The sequence below is a fragment of the Acinonyx jubatus genome, chromosome B3, assembly GCF_027475565.1.
Source record: "Acinonyx jubatus isolate Ajub_Pintada_27869175 chromosome B3, VMU_Ajub_asm_v1.0, whole genome shotgun sequence".
In the NCBI taxonomy this organism is placed as follows: domain Eukaryota; kingdom Metazoa; phylum Chordata; class Mammalia; order Carnivora; family Felidae; genus Acinonyx; species Acinonyx jubatus.
Genome location: NC_069386.1, coordinates 41,343,171 through 41,363,335, shown reverse-complemented (window position 1 = coordinate 41,363,335; position 20,165 = coordinate 41,343,171). Strand labels below are relative to the sequence as shown.

At 45.5% G+C, this 20,165-nt stretch overlaps 1 protein-coding gene across 10 annotated transcripts in view; it reads left to right on the top strand.

The window, feature by feature from the left end:
• TLN2 (talin 2) overlaps positions 1-18,596 on the top strand; it is a 433,652-nt gene extending 415,056 nt beyond the window's left edge. For 9 of the 10 annotated variants that reach the window (XM_027067412.2, XM_027067414.2, XM_027067408.2 and 6 more), the window contains 5 exons: positions 10,428-10,553; positions 12,644-12,706; positions 12,798-13,025; positions 16,089-16,214; positions 17,725-18,596. In XM_027067412.2, the coding sequence (XP_026923213.1) occupies positions 10,428-10,553; positions 12,644-12,706; positions 12,798-13,025; positions 16,089-16,214; positions 17,725-17,853 (672 nt within the window). In that variant the 3' untranslated portion in view covers positions 17,854-18,596. The remainder of the gene's footprint in view (positions 1-10,427; positions 10,554-12,643; positions 12,707-12,797; positions 13,026-16,088; positions 16,215-17,724) is intronic. The other variant, XM_027067413.2, reaches the window with a different exon arrangement.
• The last annotated feature ends 1,569 nt before the right edge of the window (positions 18,597-20,165 follow it).

The window sequence follows — 20,165 nt, the reverse complement described above, 5'->3', positions numbered from 1 at the left end:
CACCAAACCACTCAAAAGCAGCACCCAGGTTAATGCTGCATGTAAAACAGACGTGAGCATGTAAGTGAATGTATTGAGCTTGGGAAACTTCTTAAAACCATTAAATTCTTAGAACCAGTCTCCCGATAGTTGCTGATAGTTGGTGAAGGCATTTCTGTAAATCTCTCATCAAGATGTAATTTAGGAGTTATGGCTTTCTGATTTGGGGGTTACCAGGGTTCTCTCTACTAGCCTCTAACCTGAGAGTCTTAAGAGGTCTGAGATTGTCCTAGGTGTTCTCAACAAGTTTAAGAACTGGATGTGTATATAGGGGCAACTCCCACTTTCTGGCTTTGTCTTTATTTCTGCTTGATAAATCAGGTTAATTGCAAATGGAAAATGTGCATTCAACTAAGAAGCAAGCAACTGTTGACTAAGATTTGGAGGCTTTGTGTGTAATTTGTCTTCCCTTTTCCTCATCTGATTTAGCACAAGTAGCCTCTCCTGGAGAGCTTGCGTCTGCTATTGTTGAAGTCATGTCAATTGACACTGTTCTGGAGAATTAGCCTGGTGCTCATGTAACATTAGCACTTCCCCAGATTCTGAGAGCTCCTGTTTTAATCCCTCTCCTTTTGTCCTTTTGTAAGGTCCCTCTGTGCTCTGTCTCTGAGTCCTAATTGCCCTCTGTCCAGCCATTGATATACCTTGTGATTCTTGATCTGAAAAAAACCCAGCAATTAGAGGTCCTACCCCATAGCGTTGTTGTTATAACAGTTAAATGAGATAATTTAAGAATACAGTGCCTAACTGAATAAGCAGTAACCAAAAAGATGCTTCAGAGACTTTTATCTACTACTTCCTAGGAGAATGCCTGAAAGAATAATTTTTCCATAGACCCATGAGCTGATGGCCTTAGCAAAAAGAAAATAAAAGACTCACACTGATTGAGTACCAAGTATGTGCTAAGCAGTGCTTTACAGGCGTTGGCTCGTCGGGTCCTTGCAATGTGCCCACAAAGCAACGCCTGTCCATGCAGAATCAGAGACAAAATACCTTGCCAGAGTCAGGTGGCCTCGACTGATCTGGAAGCATTGTATGTGCGCTATGGATGACACAGTCAGTTCATACCAGTTTTCTGGGTTTAGCCAATGTCAGAAGCTGGGGCAGCTCCACAGGGAAGCTTTTTGGTTTGCCTGTACCCTCTGAGCTGTTACTGCCACTTCCTGTGCAAAGGAGGAAATCCAGAGAGAAAGAAACCTGGGGGAGGGGAAGGGGTCAGGGCTGTTGCCTGTAGCCTTGTTTGTAGTAGGAAGAAGTTAGACGTGACCTGTGTGTCTCCTTGAAGAAAAAGTACACAGCTGTTGAGAATAATGTTGGTAGGACTGTTCGGTGTGCAGAGGATTCTGCTCATGGCATAAATGTAAAGTAAAAAAAACAAAACAACAAAAAAACAGGATGCAGAATTATGTGCTCGGTATAACTCTGTAAAGAACACTTACATACAAAGGAGACAGGCGGGGAATGTACAAGAATGACAGTGGAATTCAGGGAGTGCCTGGGTTTTAAAATTTTGTAAAACAGTGTTTTAAAAATAAGAGCACTTAAAAAATGAGTGATGGCTGCAGAGGTGGATGCGTGGGTGCTCCCTGCACTGCCCTGGGGTCACCTAGCTTTTGTATTTACAATGTGGCTCTTTACGGAGAGCCAAGGAATCCTTTGGTCAAGGTCAAAGTGGACATAACTGTTGATCTGAGTCTCTTACTTGGGGACGCCTACCTTAGGCCGCTCCCCAATTCCTATAAGGAAGGGTGCTCAGTACTTTCTGAGTGCCTCACAATGATGTGAAGTCTTACGCCACCCATTGGTCAGAGGCTCCTGACATATGGATTATATTATCGATAAAATTCTTTTAAAGAAATCTTCAACCCAAACCAGGGTTTTTGTGCCTGTCTAGGAACAGAACCATCTGCTATGTGGTAATAACTGCATAAAATCAGATATCTTCCTTACCTTTATAAAGGAATGCATTTCCCCAGTTTATCAGTCAGTGAAGCATCCGACTCTTGATTTCGGCCCAGGTCATCATGATCTCGTGGTTCGTGAGATTGAGCCCCGCATCGGGCTCTGCCCTGTCAGTGGGGAGTCTGCTTGGGCTTCTCTCTCTCCCTGTCTCTCTGCCCCTCCCTGTACTCACACACACTCTGTCAAAATAAACATTTTTTTTTTTTAATTCCCAGTCTGACACCAAAAGCAGCCAGTCTTTTGTGGTTCATTGGTTCTCTCCATCCCCTTCCATAACTGAAAAAAAATAAGTAATCCCCAAGATACTGTGAATAAGCATTTGCTCTCGCATTCCCATCCCTGTAACTACACACGAACACACAAGCCCTTAGTAGAGAGCAAATAACGCTTTCCTTTCGTAACGGGAGAGCATTTACACTGCTTAGAGGAATAGTATCGGGGATGGGCAATGTTTTATTTTTTTTGTTTGTTTGAATTGTTTTGCTCACCGCATTCTCAGGTCGCCTGTTTTAAAAGTAGAATGCTCCATGGTTTATGAAGATGATTCCTGGCACCTTTTCCCCCCTCAGGCCCTTAAAATCTCAGCACCTCTTTTTGCCTGGGATCTGCCAAACACAAATAACCAATTGGCACTGTTGGATCCACTATTTTCTTGGGAAGATGGTATCAAAGCAAAAGGAGAGAAGGTCGGATGGTATTAAGGCTGGTGCGTGTACCTACAATGTTGCTAATGGTGTCGTTTCCACACTTACAGACAGACTGTGCTCCACAGAGAGGTAATGGACTTGCGGCAGTGGTGACCACCCCCTGCAGCCGTAGCCTGCAGTACTCTGCCTTTTCTCGAGCTCAGTCAAACCTGGATGCCTTTTCTGCAGGCCTCTGTGTGATATGTTTGATATATTAGGTTGTTATTTAATCCAACTATATATCAAACATATTCCTACAGTGTCTTGCCCTGTCTCCGGGGGTTCCTAATAATAGTTTATAAGGCAACAGGAAAGCATATGTTAAACTCACAAGCAGATTTAGAAGACGGGGTGCTCATTCCATTTCATAATGTTATATTTCCGTTTTTTCTTGTAGCGTTTCAGACCTGTATCAGTGTCACTAGATTCTCTTGTTTGTTGTAGAAACAAATCATAATTGTGGATGTTTTCATAAGAGCTTGAGATATGTATAGCTTAGTTTTGTCAGTAATGAATCCTTAAGGGATATGCTCAGTGGAAAAAAAATGGAAGGTTCCAGGCCATGTTTGTGACATGGGCTAAAAGCATTATAACCCCCACACACATAGATTTACATTTCATCCTGATCTTCAATTTAGAAATTAGTAATTTTCATAATCTAATTTCTAGCAAATATTTAAACACAGATCAACTCTCTGTAAATTTCCCTTCTGCCCATAGTATCAAAACATATAAACCAAATCAGCCATACTAACTGTAGGGATGGTGAGTCACTGGGTTTATAAAAACCTCAGGACTAAATGTATCTAACAAAGATAGTGTGCACCCTGTCTGTCACATTTCCTGTAATAGGTTGACTGGTCAGTCGAAGCTGATAATATTTAGAATAAGCTGACAATCAGAAAGTAATTCCATGGCCTAATTGGGTGCAACAGGAAGTTTGGGATTACAAAACATTTTTTCTGGCATGCAGCAAGCCACCTTTGGTTGGCTTTGACCTCCTCCTCATGGAAGCAAGCGCCTGTGAAGTTTGTGAGTTCATTCTGATCTGTCTCAACAGAAGACTGAGCACTGCTTTCTGGAAAGAGAACCCTTGTGCCAACAGCTCAGTCTTTTGGAGCAGAGAACTGCTCTTTTAAGAGCACATTTGAGTATGTGTGTAAGCAAAGCCCCACACAGGTGGCAAGCCAGTGGTTTGAACAGGTTGGTCAGGAAAGTTTCCCCTGTTATGTCTAGAAGCCATCTCCAAGTTGCTTGCAGTGGATGCATAGTGACAGCAGCAAAGTGATGACACAGGAGAGGGAAACACAGTGTTGGAGTCCCAGCTTCCAGAGTTATAACGTGGAGCCTGTCCCTGGGATCCTTGTCCACTGAGAACAGATCAGTTTGGAGGGTGTGCAAGATGCTGCCACCTTCACGCAGCTAGAGGACAGTGTTTGGGTTTTGACTGCAGTTAAAGTTATTGGACCAAAATGACAAACTGTCATGGGAAAGAGATGACAAGTTATTATAAATAACGAAAAAGAAAAACCCAGTTTAAAAGGGCCTTGAGGGGAAACCCATTTGTTAAAACTGATGGGATTTTCTTAATTCTTTCTGTAATCTTGCTGTTGGCCAGCATGCTGTACTGATTAGCTGAGTGGATGGGAAGGGGCAGCCAGGTGTTCAGGGAGCAGTAGGAACAGATAGGACATTTTCTGTAAGGCTGAAGTGGGGGCTTTGAGCTCATTTGCCACTAGTGGCTGCCAGTCCCGGAGATGTAAAGAGTGCGAAAAGCAAAGGTGTGCGGGGAACTCAACCAGCCCGTGTTCCCAGGTGACTCCCGACCGTGTAGAACAGGAGGTCTTGTCACACTCTCGTCAGTTACATAGAGGATTCCTATCACAGCAGCGAATGTATCTGATCGAGATATTTGAAAGCATTCCATTATCTTTTTTGTCTGTGCTTCCTAAGTAAACAGTCACATGACTTGTTTTGAAAGCACGATCATCTTTAATAATTTTTCCATCAAACAGAAGTAGCAATTAAAAGATGGTTTCGGTGGTGTTACTTTTTATCAGGAAAAAGATAAAATAAAACAAATAAAACAACAGCTACCATGGGAAAACCACTCCTAAGATACGAATCGTGCAAGCTCGGACCTTTTCTAATGGATGCTGCATGAACATGCAGTTATTACCTGGGTACAAAGAGTGGTCCCTCCCCAAGTTGGAGGCAAAACCATTTGGCACTCCTTTCTCTCCATCATCCATTTTAACTATTTACTGTTTGCCTAGGGCTTTCAGGGGAAGGAGGCCAGCTGTCCAGGTTTGGGATCTTGGCAGGTCTAGTTATTCTAAGAATCTTTCCATTTATAAATTCTCATTTATAGTAAGAGTGGTGGTCCTAAAGACAACCCACCCATGTGGCCTCTGAAAGAAAAGCTGATTTGGCTCTTAAACAGTTGAGTTTTTGGGTACAGGCTAAGGTCTCCCCCAAGGCACTTCTCAGTTCAATACCAGAAGCAAACTGGTAGCGGCCAAACTATTCCACTCAGGCTTCCAATTGGCAAGAAAATGCTTCCCTGGTGTTGTGTGTGTTCTTGGTGTTGGCCTCCTTTTTTCCCTCAAGTATATTTAAATTATATGCAAAATGTCCACACCTTTAAAAAATATTTCCAAAGTTGTTTTTTTTTAAGTGTCTGATGTGATATGACCTTGTTTTTAACAGCAAGCATTCTGCAGGACTTTGGGTAACACAGAACAAAGCACAATTTCTAAATGGAAAAATGGCACCACAAGTTGTGGTCTGGTTTTTGTAGCCAGTTGTGAGAAAGGTGACCCCCATGTTTATAAGGTCTTAGCAAGGCAGTCCCTTAAAGGAGGTTTACACAGAGGGAGGCGGACACCAGGGCAGGGGCCTTTGGACCATCTCCTATGGATACCCTCAGCTACCTCACCTTCAAGCTCATGGGGGAAGGGGCCATAGGGCTGCAGGGATGTAATTCACAAATGGCAAGTAAAAGGACGACAGACCAAAACATTTTTTCTCTGGGCACCATGTACCCCACAACCCGTCAGGGAGAAGGTTGGCCAAGATGCGGCATGAGGGAGGCAGGGTTTCTCCATGGAGGAGACTAAGAGAATAAGGAAGAGAGAAAGTCAGCACCTTCTTAAGAAATGTTTAATTTGGAACTGTAGCACGTCTAGGCTACAGGACCAAGAGAGCTGAGGTTCCTCCGTAAGTAACGAATAGAAAACTGATTGATACCTGGAGAAAGGCAGCAAATTCTCTGTGGTCAGAAAGTGCAGGGCACTGACTAGAACCCCAGATTGCCCATCTCCTTTGGGGGGGGGTTGAGGCAGAAGCTGGAAGCAGTGCCAGTCGGTATCATGTGTTACTTGAAACTTCATTCATCATTGGTGTATTATGGGTTTTATTTATAGTTATTTTAGGCTGTCATCAGAAGTGGCAGTTAGACCCTTTCTCCAAATGATGAGTGGAAAATGGTTCAGAGAGGGAAAACAGACTAGCTTAGCACCAAGTCTAAAAAGAACAGTTTTTAAAACCACAGAACACGAAGGTAGTAAGAGAAGTCACCATGAAATTAATTGTTAGGAATTGTTGAGCATTTGCTATGAGTCAGTTGTGCTCTACATGTATTTATAATGTACTTATAACAACCCTATCAGGTAGGAGGGAAGGCAGGTTCAGAAAATGAATTGCTCCAAGGGTTATGTCCTCAGAATGCCTGAAAGGCCAAAAGGCAAAATACAAACTGAGTAAAGACCTCCCCTTTCCCTTCCCTTCTCTTCTCCCCCTTCGTACCCCAGTAGAACCTCAAGCTCCTGAGACACATTAGATCAATCAGAACAAGACAAGAGCCTCACATGTTCTTCTGAGCACAGGAAGCGGGCATCAAGAGAGCCAGCCCAAAACGTGGCCTTTCCCCAGAGGCGCTTCCCCAGACCTCCAACTTTTTAAAAGAGAAGCTCTGCAGGAGATCACCAAACAGGAAAAATACCAGCAAAAGGGTGCTTGGGCCTTTCCCAAAGCTACCAGAAAGTCAAGAGGAGGATAGGTCTATCCTCTGCTAGGGCTTAGTGGACAGTCCAGCAAGGACAGCTCCTGAGGGCTGGCGGTGAGCTGGCCAGTGCTTTCTTACAGTGAAGGGGAGCAGGGAAAAGGGCACACCGTACAGAGGATGAGAAGACAGATTCAGCAATCATTTAAGCGGAGCAGATTCTCTGTTGGCACATGTGGTGCTCTTTTCACCAGCACTGTGTTGCTAAGAGCCTCTTTGCAAAATGCTGGAAATGCCATTTGCATCCATATGTGCACGAGTAGATGTCACAACAAACTACGGATGCAGGTTGAGGAGTGAAGGCAGAGCAGACAAATAACAACCCATGGCCTTGAACGGGGCAGGAGCCAGTGTATAGATGTGTGTTTCTTCCTCCCAGAGGAACCCAGACCGGACGGAGGAACCCAGACCGGACAGTTACTGATGTAGATGCTTACTCCATGCATTTCTCCTTCCCCAACCATGTAAATTGCCCTCTGGCTGAACTCTAGAACTTGGAAGACTCGTTTTGAATGGATACATTCATTCAGCAAACATTTATCATGTAGTCTACGCTGCCTGATTGTATACTCGAGAGACCACATTAGTGGAATAAAACACAGTCCGTGTCCTGGAGGAAATGTCAGGCGGGTAGGCTTCAGTTAACTGGGGTCTGTTTCCCGTAGCCCAGGCTAGCATTTCCCGTGGAGTAGCCCACTTCCATTAGAAATGAGACCTATTGAAACACAATCTGCATCTTGAACCAGATCATCAGGTGATTCTGAGCAAGGGCTGCCCGTTTATTAGCCTGTTTAATGAAAGCCTTTTCTTAAGTTCCCTGTGCCCTGGGTCTCAGGGTTCTTCAGGCTCTCCTTGTAGCGGCTCCATGTGACTGTCCTCATTGCCCGCCATCCCCCAGCTACAGCGGGATTTGTTCTGTTGACAAATCCTGCAATTTCGTTGTGATCCTTTTATGTAGGAAGATCCTTTGAAGACCAAGCCACTTTGTTTCTTTCCTTTTCTGCAACACACTTGAACATGAGCCCTCCTCCTCTTGTAGCTCTCACCACCCTTCCCCCAGATGCCGTCACAGGTGCTGGTGAGAGCCAAGCAGACGGCAGCATGGACAGGGACACTTAGGCATTTCCGAGTGTCCTTGGCTTGGGGAGAATCCCACCTTGTAGGCTAGAAGTTGTGTGTGGTATGAAGAAGTGCCTGGTGTTGATGTCCAGGAGGAGAGAAAAGATGGGCATTTAGTCTTAGGGATAAACCTGGCCTACAATGTCTAGACGTTAGCCCTCTGTCCCTGTTGTCATCGCGTTCGGCTTTATTAAGCCTTTCTTGGGAAACTAGTACTTTTTAGTCAGATCAAGTGTCTCCCAGACAGGAGGCTCTCTGCCATGTTCGTTTGAAAACATCGAGATGTTACGGAAAGAAAAACAAAAATTCATCAGCAGGCATTATACCAGTTGCCACTGCAAGAAAAATCTGTGGGTGTCAAAAATATTTCCAAGCTGAATATCTATTTCAAGCATGTGTTCTACAAAAAAAATTCACGGCAGCAGGAGACGTGGTAGAGGCCTTTAAAATTAGTTTTAATAGGATGATTCTGTAAGATCTAGCCACGGCTTAGAGTTAGCATTTAATTGGAAGAAAACTCCATTTTTGTGGATCCCAAAATTTGAGAAAGCAGAAATCGGATGGGGTACTTCACACTATGCATGGACTCACCTTGGAGGCCGCCTAAGATCAGGATCTGGGACCCATTCAGAAGCCACCATGGGCTTCTGTTTCCCCTGCCACAGTGGAGGGGGCTCCCTTGGGGCTCAAGAATTACATGATTTCCCTGGTGCTTTAATCTGTTAGATACTTGAGTTTCTTTTGTAGAATGAATTTCCAAAAAAGTTCTTAATTGGAGGTCACTGACTAGATAACTACTGATATCAGAGCCTAATGCAATTTCTTTGGGGCCTACGTATGATAGTACCTTTTATGCCAGTGTCTTACGATGAGTTGTTTTTCTATTTCAGTAAATAGATGTTATACTCCACCATTACTCCCTTACTCCAAAATGAATCCACTGCAACTGAATCCACTTCTGTCCTGAATGCTCCTAGAGCAAGGCTTGGTCAGATAAGAAAGAACGTATGGCTTCTCAGAACTTCTAAAATGCTGGCGTCGTTCTCTGGATTCACCAGACGTGCACTGAAATGTTATTTTGATAACATGACTTGTAAAAAAATAAAAATGAGCTTGGAATCTCTCATAGTTCAAGATGTGGTCATAAAGAATGGGGAACGGAAAAAAAATTGTACCTATGTATCCATCCTGTCTGATGTTCCATATGGGACCATTAGCGACCAACTTTGAGCCTCTGGCACAAAGTTAGTCATCACTGATGCCCAGAGGGGTGACCAGGCTAGTAAGAACAGATCCTCATGGAGTCCGAGAGATGGAGAATCTTAATTGCCGCCCTGTGACCTCATCCCAACACTCTAGCTCCCTGAGTCTGCTTTCTCACTGTGAATATGAGAATGAATATAACTACAGTGTAAGATTTGTTTTCCTCTTTCTCAGAATTAAACAAGCATTGGAAGTGGAAATGCCTAACAAAACATTTGGCACATGGTAGGCACTCTTAAAGACATTTTGCTGTTGCACAGCCTTGCAGATACACCTGATGATGCTGCATTGTACCCTTAAAATTGGTTCAGAGGGTGAATGACATGTATATTTTAACACACAAAGAAAAGCATTGCTATACCTGACCCTCACTGCAGTGCCTGAAAGGTACCAGCCACACCTTTAACTTTCCTTAACCAAAGGGGGACTTAACCGTACTCAGGTGCACAGAACATTAGTGGTGAGCAGACCATGGAGGGCATCCAGCGTGACCACCCCAAATTGTGAGACTGCATCCCAGCCAGCCTGGGATCAAGGTCCTTAGGCTTGCCCCACTTACCAGAGCTTCTCTTCAGCTACCGGGGCTGTGCTGGCCTGGTGCTGGTGAACTTAGAGCAGGGCCCTCCTAGCTTCATAACACCTGCACAGTCATGGCCGGAGGTCTTCCCCAGGTGGAGCCGGGCCTCACATTCTCAGGGAGCTGAACAAACTCCACCTCGATGTCATGTCACCTGGATTTCTTTCCCCCCTTTGGTGAGCTGTGGCTAGTAAGTAACTCCTTCTGCTCAGCCGTAGAAGATGCAAATACGGTTTTGCTTTTGTTTTTACCCAAGAAAAATAAGGCTTTTCACAACTCCTAGCCACCTCATCGTTGTTTCAACCCATTTATGAGCCTTAAGGTCTGGAAGAGGATTCCACCACCCACTCTTGAGATTTTGATTACCGATTATTTAAATTTTGGTTGTTGATGCTAATGGAGCAATTTGAGCGTAGTTTATTCACGGTGAATTTACATCCTGTTAAAGATTCTGGTCTGGAAAAATAGTCTTAGAACTTCCTGATTTGAAATTTGTGTAGAATGTCCATGCTAGCAGCTTGTACCTTTTAGAATCGGGGAAGGGGGGAGGCAGCAGATGGAGATTTGGGGCAGCTTAGGCCTACCTGCCCTGGGTGTGGTTTGTCAGGCAAAAGACATAAATGGATGAAGAGCCAGGTGATGGATCAGTAAGTAGTTGGGCAAAAAAGCACCCTTTGTGGATGTGAATGGCATGTGACGCCATTTTCTTTTGTTATAGCAAGCAGATGAGACCCTGGATTTTGAAGAACAGATTTTGGAAGCTGCTAAATCCATTGCCGCTGCCACAAGTGCCCTGGTCAAATCGGCCTCGGCAGCCCAGAGGGAGCTGGTGGCCCAAGGAAAGGTGGGTAAACCCCTCTGGCCACGTGCTGGAACATTGCCACAGCAAGAGCCTCTGAGGGCTGAGGGAAAGATGTGAACGCTCGTGGCCCGCACTGAGGAAACCAGTGCTGCGCCCTCCCTCACTGAATGGCTCGTCTTTGCCCCATCTGACTGAAAACTCTGTTCGCTTAAGCCTGACCTCCAGAAGGACGGGTTTGGCTGCTGGGCCTCTCATCTGCTTCTTGTTAAGGAAAGCGTCCCATTCCAGACAGTGATCAGGGCCTGAACAAGACGTTTATATTCCCACTGTAGCTTAAGCCATTTAAAGATGTGAACTGTCATATTTTCCTAGCGGATGGCTGGAGGAGCACCGTGGTCAGGGACTTTATATAATACAGTTTCCACCTCCAACGTCTCAATCCATTTTGGAGGACTGCTGAGCTAAATGCCGTCCAACTCTGCAGTTAGCATTTTCCTGAGCCCATTGATCAAAAAGGCCAGTCTGGTTTCAAATCTGAGATTTCTTTTATCTGCTTCATCCCTAGTAACCCATTCCATCCGAATTAGCATGAAAGCACAGTTCTCTTTCAGTGACCCAAAGGATTATTAGTATATTAGAGTACTCCTGGATATAAGAGGGTCTTACAGTTTAGAATACCCCTGGTGTTGTTCCCACACAACATGGAATGACTCCATCCAAATCGCGCCTTGCAGAGAGCCTCTCAAATATAGAGGCACTACAGAAATCCTGTCAGGTTGTGGGTTTGGGGAATTTGGTCACCATCGTTTTCAATTATTTCTGCCTGATATTAAAAGGCCTTTGCCATCAGTGTATAGGTAGGTGGATACGATTGCACCTTGACCTGAGAAAACTTGTAATATAGACAGGAAGTTAGGTCCAACGAGTGGCCATCTGTCTTCCTCCACGAAGTGTCTTGTGAGCTAAGCCTTGTCGTAGTCCAGACCACAGACTTCGGCTCCTCTTTCTAAACCATCGTGTGTTCTATTGCTCATTATTGACATATGTATTTCTCTCCAGCCAGCATGTGGTCTGTCCCTTTGTGCTTTTCCCTTATGCTCTGTAGATATAGCTTATTTAATAATTTAATAATGTTGACCTTATTTAATCAAGTACTTGTTGACCCATCAATATGTAAAATGTAAAATATGGATCAATTTTAAGATTTTAGGAATATCTTACCTACAAATTTCAGTCTCTTGATAAAGGGCTGACTGTGCACCAGATTGCTAGGTACTAAGAGAACCTAACTTGTTGACACATTGAGAAAGTTGGTAAAGGAGGCACCCCTGGACTTGAGTAAACTATAGGCTTATAGACAGGACCTTGGGGTTTTATCTGATGTTCACCGAGCCCTGGTATGGTACCTAATAATTGCTGGCAGATCCCTAATTTCATATTCAAATTGAGGTTTGAGAACTCCTCTCTGACTTCTCCAGGCACCTCCCACCATGTAAAGGTATGTAAAGGTATCCTCCCATAGCCATTCCCTCTACATCTGGACAGAAAATGTTTCACTTCTTCGTATAATTTCTAAATCAAAGCAGAGATCATCTTACATCTAGCTTCCTACTTCTCTCTCCACCCCTGACAAAATAGTCTGTATTTCCTTAAGACCAAGGTCTGCACTCCACCATACTAAAGGAAAGGCACTATCTTTTTTTTTTTTTTTCCCCATCATCTGCCAGAAAGTCACAGCATGGCCTGAGGGTCAATGATCAGGAGAGATGTAAGTTTCCCTTGGCCCTTGAAAGAAGAGGGCTCAGTGGCTCCCATGTTTGAAATGGAGAAAGGTCAGCAGAGGAAATAAGCAAGTAAGGACAGCCCCAGTCCATCACTCCTGAGCAGTTTTCCCAGAAACCAAAGGGAGACCATTCTGAGCATTTCAGATTAAGTCATTGTGGTGCCGTGAACCGCAGGTAGTCTCAGAATGGCAGAATCCCACATGAGAAAGGGTGTTCCCTTCTCACGCCAGTGGTGCTGTGTGTCCGAGGAGATATCGTTCTCTCCAGTTCCAGAGCAGGGTAGAGTCTGAGGGGCTGCCGATGACCCTGCACCTTCCGGCTCTCATTACGAATTTCTACACTCTCTAGGTGGGCTCCATCCCCGCCAATGCTGCGGATGACGGACAGTGGTCACAGGGGCTGATTTCTGCCGTGAGTCACCTTCTCCTTTCTTCCCATTTGCTTTTTGGGTCCCCTGAGGGAGTTTTGGGCCTTGGGTCACTTCTCTGTCAACTGTCCCCAGGCCCGGATGGTGGCAGCTGCAACCAGCAGTCTCTGTGAGGCAGCCAATGCCTCTGTTCAGGGACATGCCAGTGAAGAGAAGCTCATCTCATCCGCCAAGCAGGTCGCTGCTTCCACGGCTCAGCTGCTCGTGGCCTGCAAGGTGAAGGCCGACCAGGATTCAGAGGCCATGAGGCGGCTACAGGTAATGGTCACTGATGCTGGTGGGAAAATACTCCTGTTGGAGCGGGTAAGTGTCGCCAACGGGGACAGTCTCACTTCCTTGGCATGACCCACCAGGCCTTCCATCGGCTAACGCTGTCCCACTTTTCTCATTTTTACCACGTACGGCCATGCATCCTACAGCTGCTGCCCCAGCAGACTGACATTGTCCATGTGTGCCTTCTGGTCTCATGAGTTGGGGCCCTCTCTCACCCAGAATGTCCCGGCCCCTCCCCACCAGCCCAACCTGCTTGTTCTTCATGACTCCTCACTAGAGTCCCCTCTTCTAGAAAGCCCTCCCTGACCTCCTGCATGTCAGGCAGTCATTCCCTCCTCTATCCTGCCAGAGCCCCTGGCCAGACCACTCTTGGGGTTCCTGTCACCTGATACCACCGTATTTATTTTTATATCTGTCTTTCGGGAGGCTGTGAACTCCTTAGGCACAGGCACCACATCTTTATCTTTGCCTCTGTCACACCCGAGATGGTGCCTATTCAAGAGGGGGCCCTCCTCCACTCTTGGCAAAAGAAGGCAGAGAAAGGACTGAGGCATTTATATGAGACTGTGGCTAAGGTTTCCCAGAGCCCAAAGGACATGGTTATTATGTAGGTTATAATCCAGTCTCTCCCAGTGCATATACATTTTTCTGATTGTTTTAATTACAGAAGTGTTTTAAACACAGCAAAGGAAATGGTTGAATGAAAAAATCACATAGCCTCGACATCTTCCCATGTCAAGTGTTATCATTTTTTTCTCTTCCTGTTTTATGTCTATACAAAATAGTTGTGTCTACTTGTAATCATAGCAAGAGACATTCTGCTTTTTTTCACGTAACATTTTATCATATGTGTCTTTTTACTTGAAGACAAGGCGTCATAATTTCTCTGTGCAAAGCTAACTGGTCCATTCTTCATGAGTCTCATTTTTAATGATTGCATGATATTACATCAACTGATTATGCCAGAATTTCCTTATGCCTTGGACGTTTTGTTTCCAGTTTCCTAGATCTTCCAGGTATTTAGGATATAGATTATTTCTGTTGCTGAAAAAAAATGTTTATACGTCGTGAATAAACTCATAAATGACAGAAGTATGAGAACAATTTCACCAAAACCCAGAACTTTAATTTTATTTTGCAAGTCCTAACATGTATTTCTGTTGTTGGGTTCTCCTGAGTCTCTCTCTCACCCACCTCCCCTTACCTTCATCTGACCCCTGGGCTAAACCCAGGGGGGAAATGGGGAGCTTCATGTTGATGAACATGTGGTTTGTGGGTTTGGGAGACACTTCTGGGGAAAACATCCTGAGTTAAGAGAGACCTGGGTTCAAGTCCTGCCTCTGCCATGTATGAAGTATGTGATCTTAACACAGATGACTCAAAACCTTTCAGGCCTTAGTTTGCCTCAGCTATAAAATGTGGATAGAGATACCTCACTGGCTCTTAGGAAGGTCAAGAGATGTGAATGTGCTTTTCTAACCCCCAAGGACTTAGAGCACAACATCACTCTCTTTGTCATCATTGCTGATTTAACTGGATGCTGCAGTGTCTTATCTGAGTCCCTTGCAGTGACCCAGAGGTCCCGTGGGGCCAGACTGATCTGTAGTCAAATCCCATCTCTGTAACATACTAGCTGCAGGGTCTGAGGTAAGTTACTCGACCCCATTTCCTGCCTCAGAAAAGTGCACTGATGACCTCTAAACTCAGAAAGCTATTTTGAGACCAGGTTTGTCATATATATTAATTGGCTTCCCCTTCTCTTCTTGTGCAAAAGCCCTCGTAGTCCCTGTTGGTGACTTGAGATCACCAGCCAGATGAGCTAGTTCGCTTTGAGAAAAACTCAACTTTCTGATGGCTAATCCCCACACACAAGCCCTTGACTCAGAGGTGGCCTGGGCAAGGAATATGGGAGTCTTAATGCAGCTTTGACCACCCTTCGAAGAAAATTCCAAACTTCAGGGGACGGAGGACAAGTCCCCAGGCCATGCTTCATGAGCATTAAGAGTAAGCCAGTATGACTTCACATCAAAAAGCTTTTCTTTACCTGTCTCTAGCAATTGCCCCATCCTTGAGCACTTGGCATAAAGCCCAGCTGTGACTCGGAAAATATACCTGTCGAGGCCCTAGTTACTGTGGGGCTCCCAGCCTTCCCGTGCAGGGATAGGTTGTGCTTTCCTAGCCCATCATTCCCTCAAGAAGCATTCAGTGAGTGCCACCCCTGGGCATCCAGTGTGCCAAGTACTAGGGATGCAGAGAGAACGGTCACAGCCCCTGCCCCCAAGTGACTCACTGTCCAGGAAAGGAGAGGCAACCCCAAGTGTGGAAATGGCCACAAAGAAGCGAGTGCAGAGCACGCAGGGAGCACTGTGAGTAGGTGTTGGTAAGGCCAAGGCAGACAGGAAGAGTGCTATCTGAACCACATCTTTGAGTTTTTTTAATTGGATGGGGCAGTGGGAGATAGTTTTCTAGACCAAGGAGATGACCACTGGGCATGCTTCTATTAACACGTTTCACATTGCTACCATCATTTGTGTACATAATTTTAATTCTCCCTCAAAAGTATGTGTTCTGGGGCGCCCGGGTGGCTCAGTCGGTTGAGCGGCCAACTTTGGCTCAGGTCATGATCTCACAGCTCATGAGTTCGAGCCCCGTGTCGGGCTCTGTGCTGACGGCTCGGAACCTGGAGCCTGCTTCAGGTTCTGTGTCTCCCTGTCTCTCAGCCCCTAACCCACTCGCATTCTCTCTCTCTCTCTCTCTCTCTCTCTCTCTCTCTCTCTCTCTCTCTCTCAAAAATAAATAAACATTAAAAAAAAATTTTTTAATAGTAAAAGATAAAAAAAAGTATGTGTTCTTTGGGAGCCAGGAACTATATCTCATTTATCTGTGAATGAGAGAAGGTTAGGTAGGTGCCAGCATCGGTAGAATCGTTGGACATCTGGACAGACAGATGGATACTTGCTAAAGAGAAATTCTGTGTTATAATTGGATGATAAACCATTCATAATCCCATGAATTGTACTCTCATGTCTATTCTTGGTGAATCCAAATTGGCTGTTTCTAATGATATAATGTATGCTTTTCCCCCCTCTCCAGGCAGCAGGAAATGCTGTGAAAAGAGCCTCAGATAATCTTGTTCGTGCAGCCCAGAAGGCAGCATTTGGCAAAGCTGACGATGACGATGTTGTAGTGAAAACAAAGTTTGTAGGGGGCATTGCTCAGGTTTGTGATTAAATCTAGACAGTGTTTACTCCTGAGATGGGCCTTTTGTTATTACAGAGACTCAAAGTAACAATGACTTCAACAGGATGGAAGTGTATTTCTCCTTTGGGAAACAATTGTGGGTGTAGGCAATCTGTGGATGGTGTGCTGGTTCCTTTGTGTGTCATCCCCAGGCTCCATCTGCCTTATTCCCCCCACCATCCCTGAGATGTTGCCTTGGCCATTTGCTCCAAAATGGGTCAGTAACCACCCTCGCTTCCCAGCCATCAGAAAGGGAGAAAGAAGGGACCACAGGACCCTAAAGTTGCGTCCCTTGCTCCCGCTCACATACCATTGGTCAGCCTTTGGTCACATGGCCAACCAACCCGGTACAAAGGATTCTGGAAAATGTAGTATTGTTTTCTGAGTACCCCTGTGGCTAGGTAAAAATCAGGGATTCTGTTACAGAGAGGGGGAAGAAGAGAGAGTGAAAGGCAGTAGTATTATCATTTAAATAAAATGACGAATTTGGAGATACTACCCACTTCACATATTTGGCCCTACAGAGAGAATGAACGGTAACCCCTTCCCACAACTTTTATAAGAGCAGCTGGGCTTCAGACTCACACAGGATTGCATTCTTGTGCGTGGTAGTGAGGAGCAAACTTCAGGAAATCAGGCCTGCCATTTAGGATATGTGCTAATACAGATCCATTATACATGATCGGTTTTCTTATCAATGCCCAGAAGTTACTCATCCCCATGCCTTCCTCGGCTCTTCCCAAACCACTCCCAGTAGACATACACTGGGTGCATTTTTATCAGAATTGATTTCTTGATGCACTAGTTCCATGAGAAGTTCCATGAGGAAAAGTCATTGATCAGATAAGGTGGGAAAGACTGCCCTCTATACCTCCACCTTGGACTAGCACAGTGATGTTAGTAGAGGCTCTGAAAGGGCCCACAGGAAAGTACGCTGTTTGGCTTTCTTGAACACGTACTTACCTTTTTCACCTGTTATCTATTAAGTGATACTCCTCAGATCATATCTTAGAAACATGAAACAAATATATGAAAGCTGTCAATTGGTTAAGGACTCCAGCTTTAGCTTCAGCATCACTTGGCCAAGTCCTGCTCCACTAGCTGGGTGTTAAGGAAGGTAGACCCACATCTCTCAGTTTCTAGTTACTCATTGGAAAAATGGGACATTCAATAAGGACTTCACCGTGTTGTCACGAGGATGATGGGACGCTCCATGCAAAGTGTTTACACAGCATCTGGTGCATAGTAGGGATGCAGTAGATGTTTGCTGTTAAATCATTGGCCAGAAGCCACTTAATTTTCTTGGGTCGTTTGGATCTCAAAAACCGAACTGTGGCCCATAGGCTGGTCTCCAGCACTAAGATACTTAGTACCATTGTATGGCTGTGTATAGCAGAAGCTATGGGAACTTATGAGACAAGCAGTAGAGTTGGGAGGGCAGTTTCCTGGAAAGTTCTAGATCCATCCAGTTTGTCATTTTTCCTTCTAGATCATTGCCGCCCAGGAAGAGATGTTGAAAAAAGAACGAGAACTGGAAGAAGCGAGGAAAAAACTGGCCCAGATCCGCCAACAGCAGTATAAATTCCTACCCACTGAGCTGCGGGAGGATGAAGGCTAAGGCCAGAGCCAAGATGGCGTGCCCCAGGGAACGACTTTGCAACAAATAGTGTTCCTGAGAACCTGGGACTTACCTGGAAACTGCCTGCCTCCCCTGGGGCCAACGCAGAGCCCTGAGTGCTCATTCTCATGTCTCTGTCCTGTCGGGCACCGGCTGCATGATCGTGATGTCACACGGTACAGTGTCCCACCCACAGCTCCTTCGCCACCTCCCCTCATGCCTCACCGTATCTCAGGAGAGAGGGGCGCACGTTTCGTGAACTGTTACCAAAAAAAAGAGAAGTCAGTATTATGTCGTTCTCAGACACTTTTGCTTTTGTTGGTCCTTCTCTAGGCCTGCTCCTGGGCCTTCTGTGAAATCTTAAGAGGAAACAAAAATAATGGCTTAGGGGAAAGCATTGATATCCTAGAGATTATTCTCCCTCTCAGGAGAAGATGGAGGTTGGAGTTGGACATGGCTAATAAAAGCTAGAAACGTAAACCAGTGTGGACTCCAGGAGGGCCACTGCCGTCCTTCTGTATCTCAAGCACTGGCTCACCCAGAGGATGGAGAATTCCTGCTCCCATTTGCACGCTTTCTTGCCTCAGTGTGTAAGCTCCTTGTACAATCTAGACCCGTCTTGTATTCTGTGGCCCAAAAAAACTGAACGATTATTTTTTTCCTCCATAATCCAAAGGGCAGAAGTATGGGGGACTGTCAGGGCTCGGTGAGCAGAGGCTGGAATAAAATGTGTGGGCTCCTTACTCTGCAGAGACTTTTTCAATTCATACAAGTCCCGTGGCCTCTGATGACAAACCCATGTCCTCCGATGACAGTCCCCTCAGAACCCCCTCCGAAGCATCCAAGGTGGGGATTCAGCTAGAATAAAGCACTTCCTTGGTGACTGCCAGGTCCTACCGGGGGTCCTCTGCTCTCCAAATGGTTAGATTTCAGAACTGCAAGGCATCTGTTTCAAAATCTGTCCCCTGCCCTCCATCCCAAGGTGCAAATTTGTTCTGTGTCTTAATATTCTTACAGTCTAGATGCAAACTAAAATCAGTGTGAACCTTTAACAAGTAGACTTGCTCACTCTCGCATCTTTCAAGGGAAGGTATATGGTACATCCAGTGTCCATCTTCCTGATGCTGCACCTCCCGAATTTTGTATTATTTTCCCTCCTCTCTTTTTTTGCTCTCCTTTCAGATCCCTTTCTTTAAAAGGGCATTTTAAGGCCTTGAATTTACCTTTAATCTGAGTCTTTAATCAGAACAGTACATGAAGGACGAATGACTCGTGGAATAGATCCGAACGCCAGGTAGCAAGCGTCCGTGAGAGAATTCATGAGGGGAAGACGATGGTAACGGACGTCCATGGGTTTCAAAGCTGATAACTGGACGCTTGGGTCCTCAAAAGGCATCACTTTTAGACCTTGCCCCCTGGTCCTGCTTTAATAGACTCTAGCCTGTGGCATAATTTTAAAATTTAATTAAACCTCTGACCGTTGCCCGTATTTATTAGAGACTTGTAAGCGCTATACATCAAATTTGTTTCCAGACAAGTGGAAAGTTAGAGGAAAATACAGTACAAATAAAAAGCGGAGAGAGTGTAGGGCACTGGGGGGATGTGGGTACCAGCTCTGAAGAGGATGGAGCAACAGAGCCCTGGCCTCTCAGGAAGAAGCTCACACACTCTTGGTTCTCCCTGAGTGTAGCTAGTACAGGTCTTCCTCCCTGCCCTGGGCTGTACCCTCTCAGACCTCAGGATGAAAACTGAGGGCCCCCTGGACTTGGCAGGGGTGAGGGTTCTCCCCGAGAGATGTTCCCTGGACAGGCACAGGGTGCTTTCTGAGACTGTTAATCAGACCCAAAGGCTCAGAGTCGAGGTGTGTTAATGGCCTCATGTAGCAGGACCCAGGGAGCCCCTCCATGGCCCACCCTCCCCATATTTTCTTCCAGGCTGTTTGGTTCCCTCTCCTCTTCCCACCTGTCCTCTGTCACATCCCGGCGTCCCAGGAGTGAGGCAAGGGCAGACAGGGAGTTCTCTGTCCCTGCCTCAGTCATTGAAAACCTCTATTGCGTTCGATACAGAAACCCTTCAGAGAGAGGCAGCAGAGAGGCCTGTCCTTTACAACTTGAGAGAACAGGCATGAAACCAAGCTTGTTCTTGTATGACCTATAGAAATACACTCTTGGTTCAAGTGTTCTGCTGCTAGGAGCTTTGGGGAAGTTGGTTCCCAGTTATCATTATCACCGGGCGTGGTGCTGGTTTTTCACCTGTCCCTTCCTTGTCCACACTGCAGACGTGTGTGTGTGTGCATGACCTCGTGGCTGCCT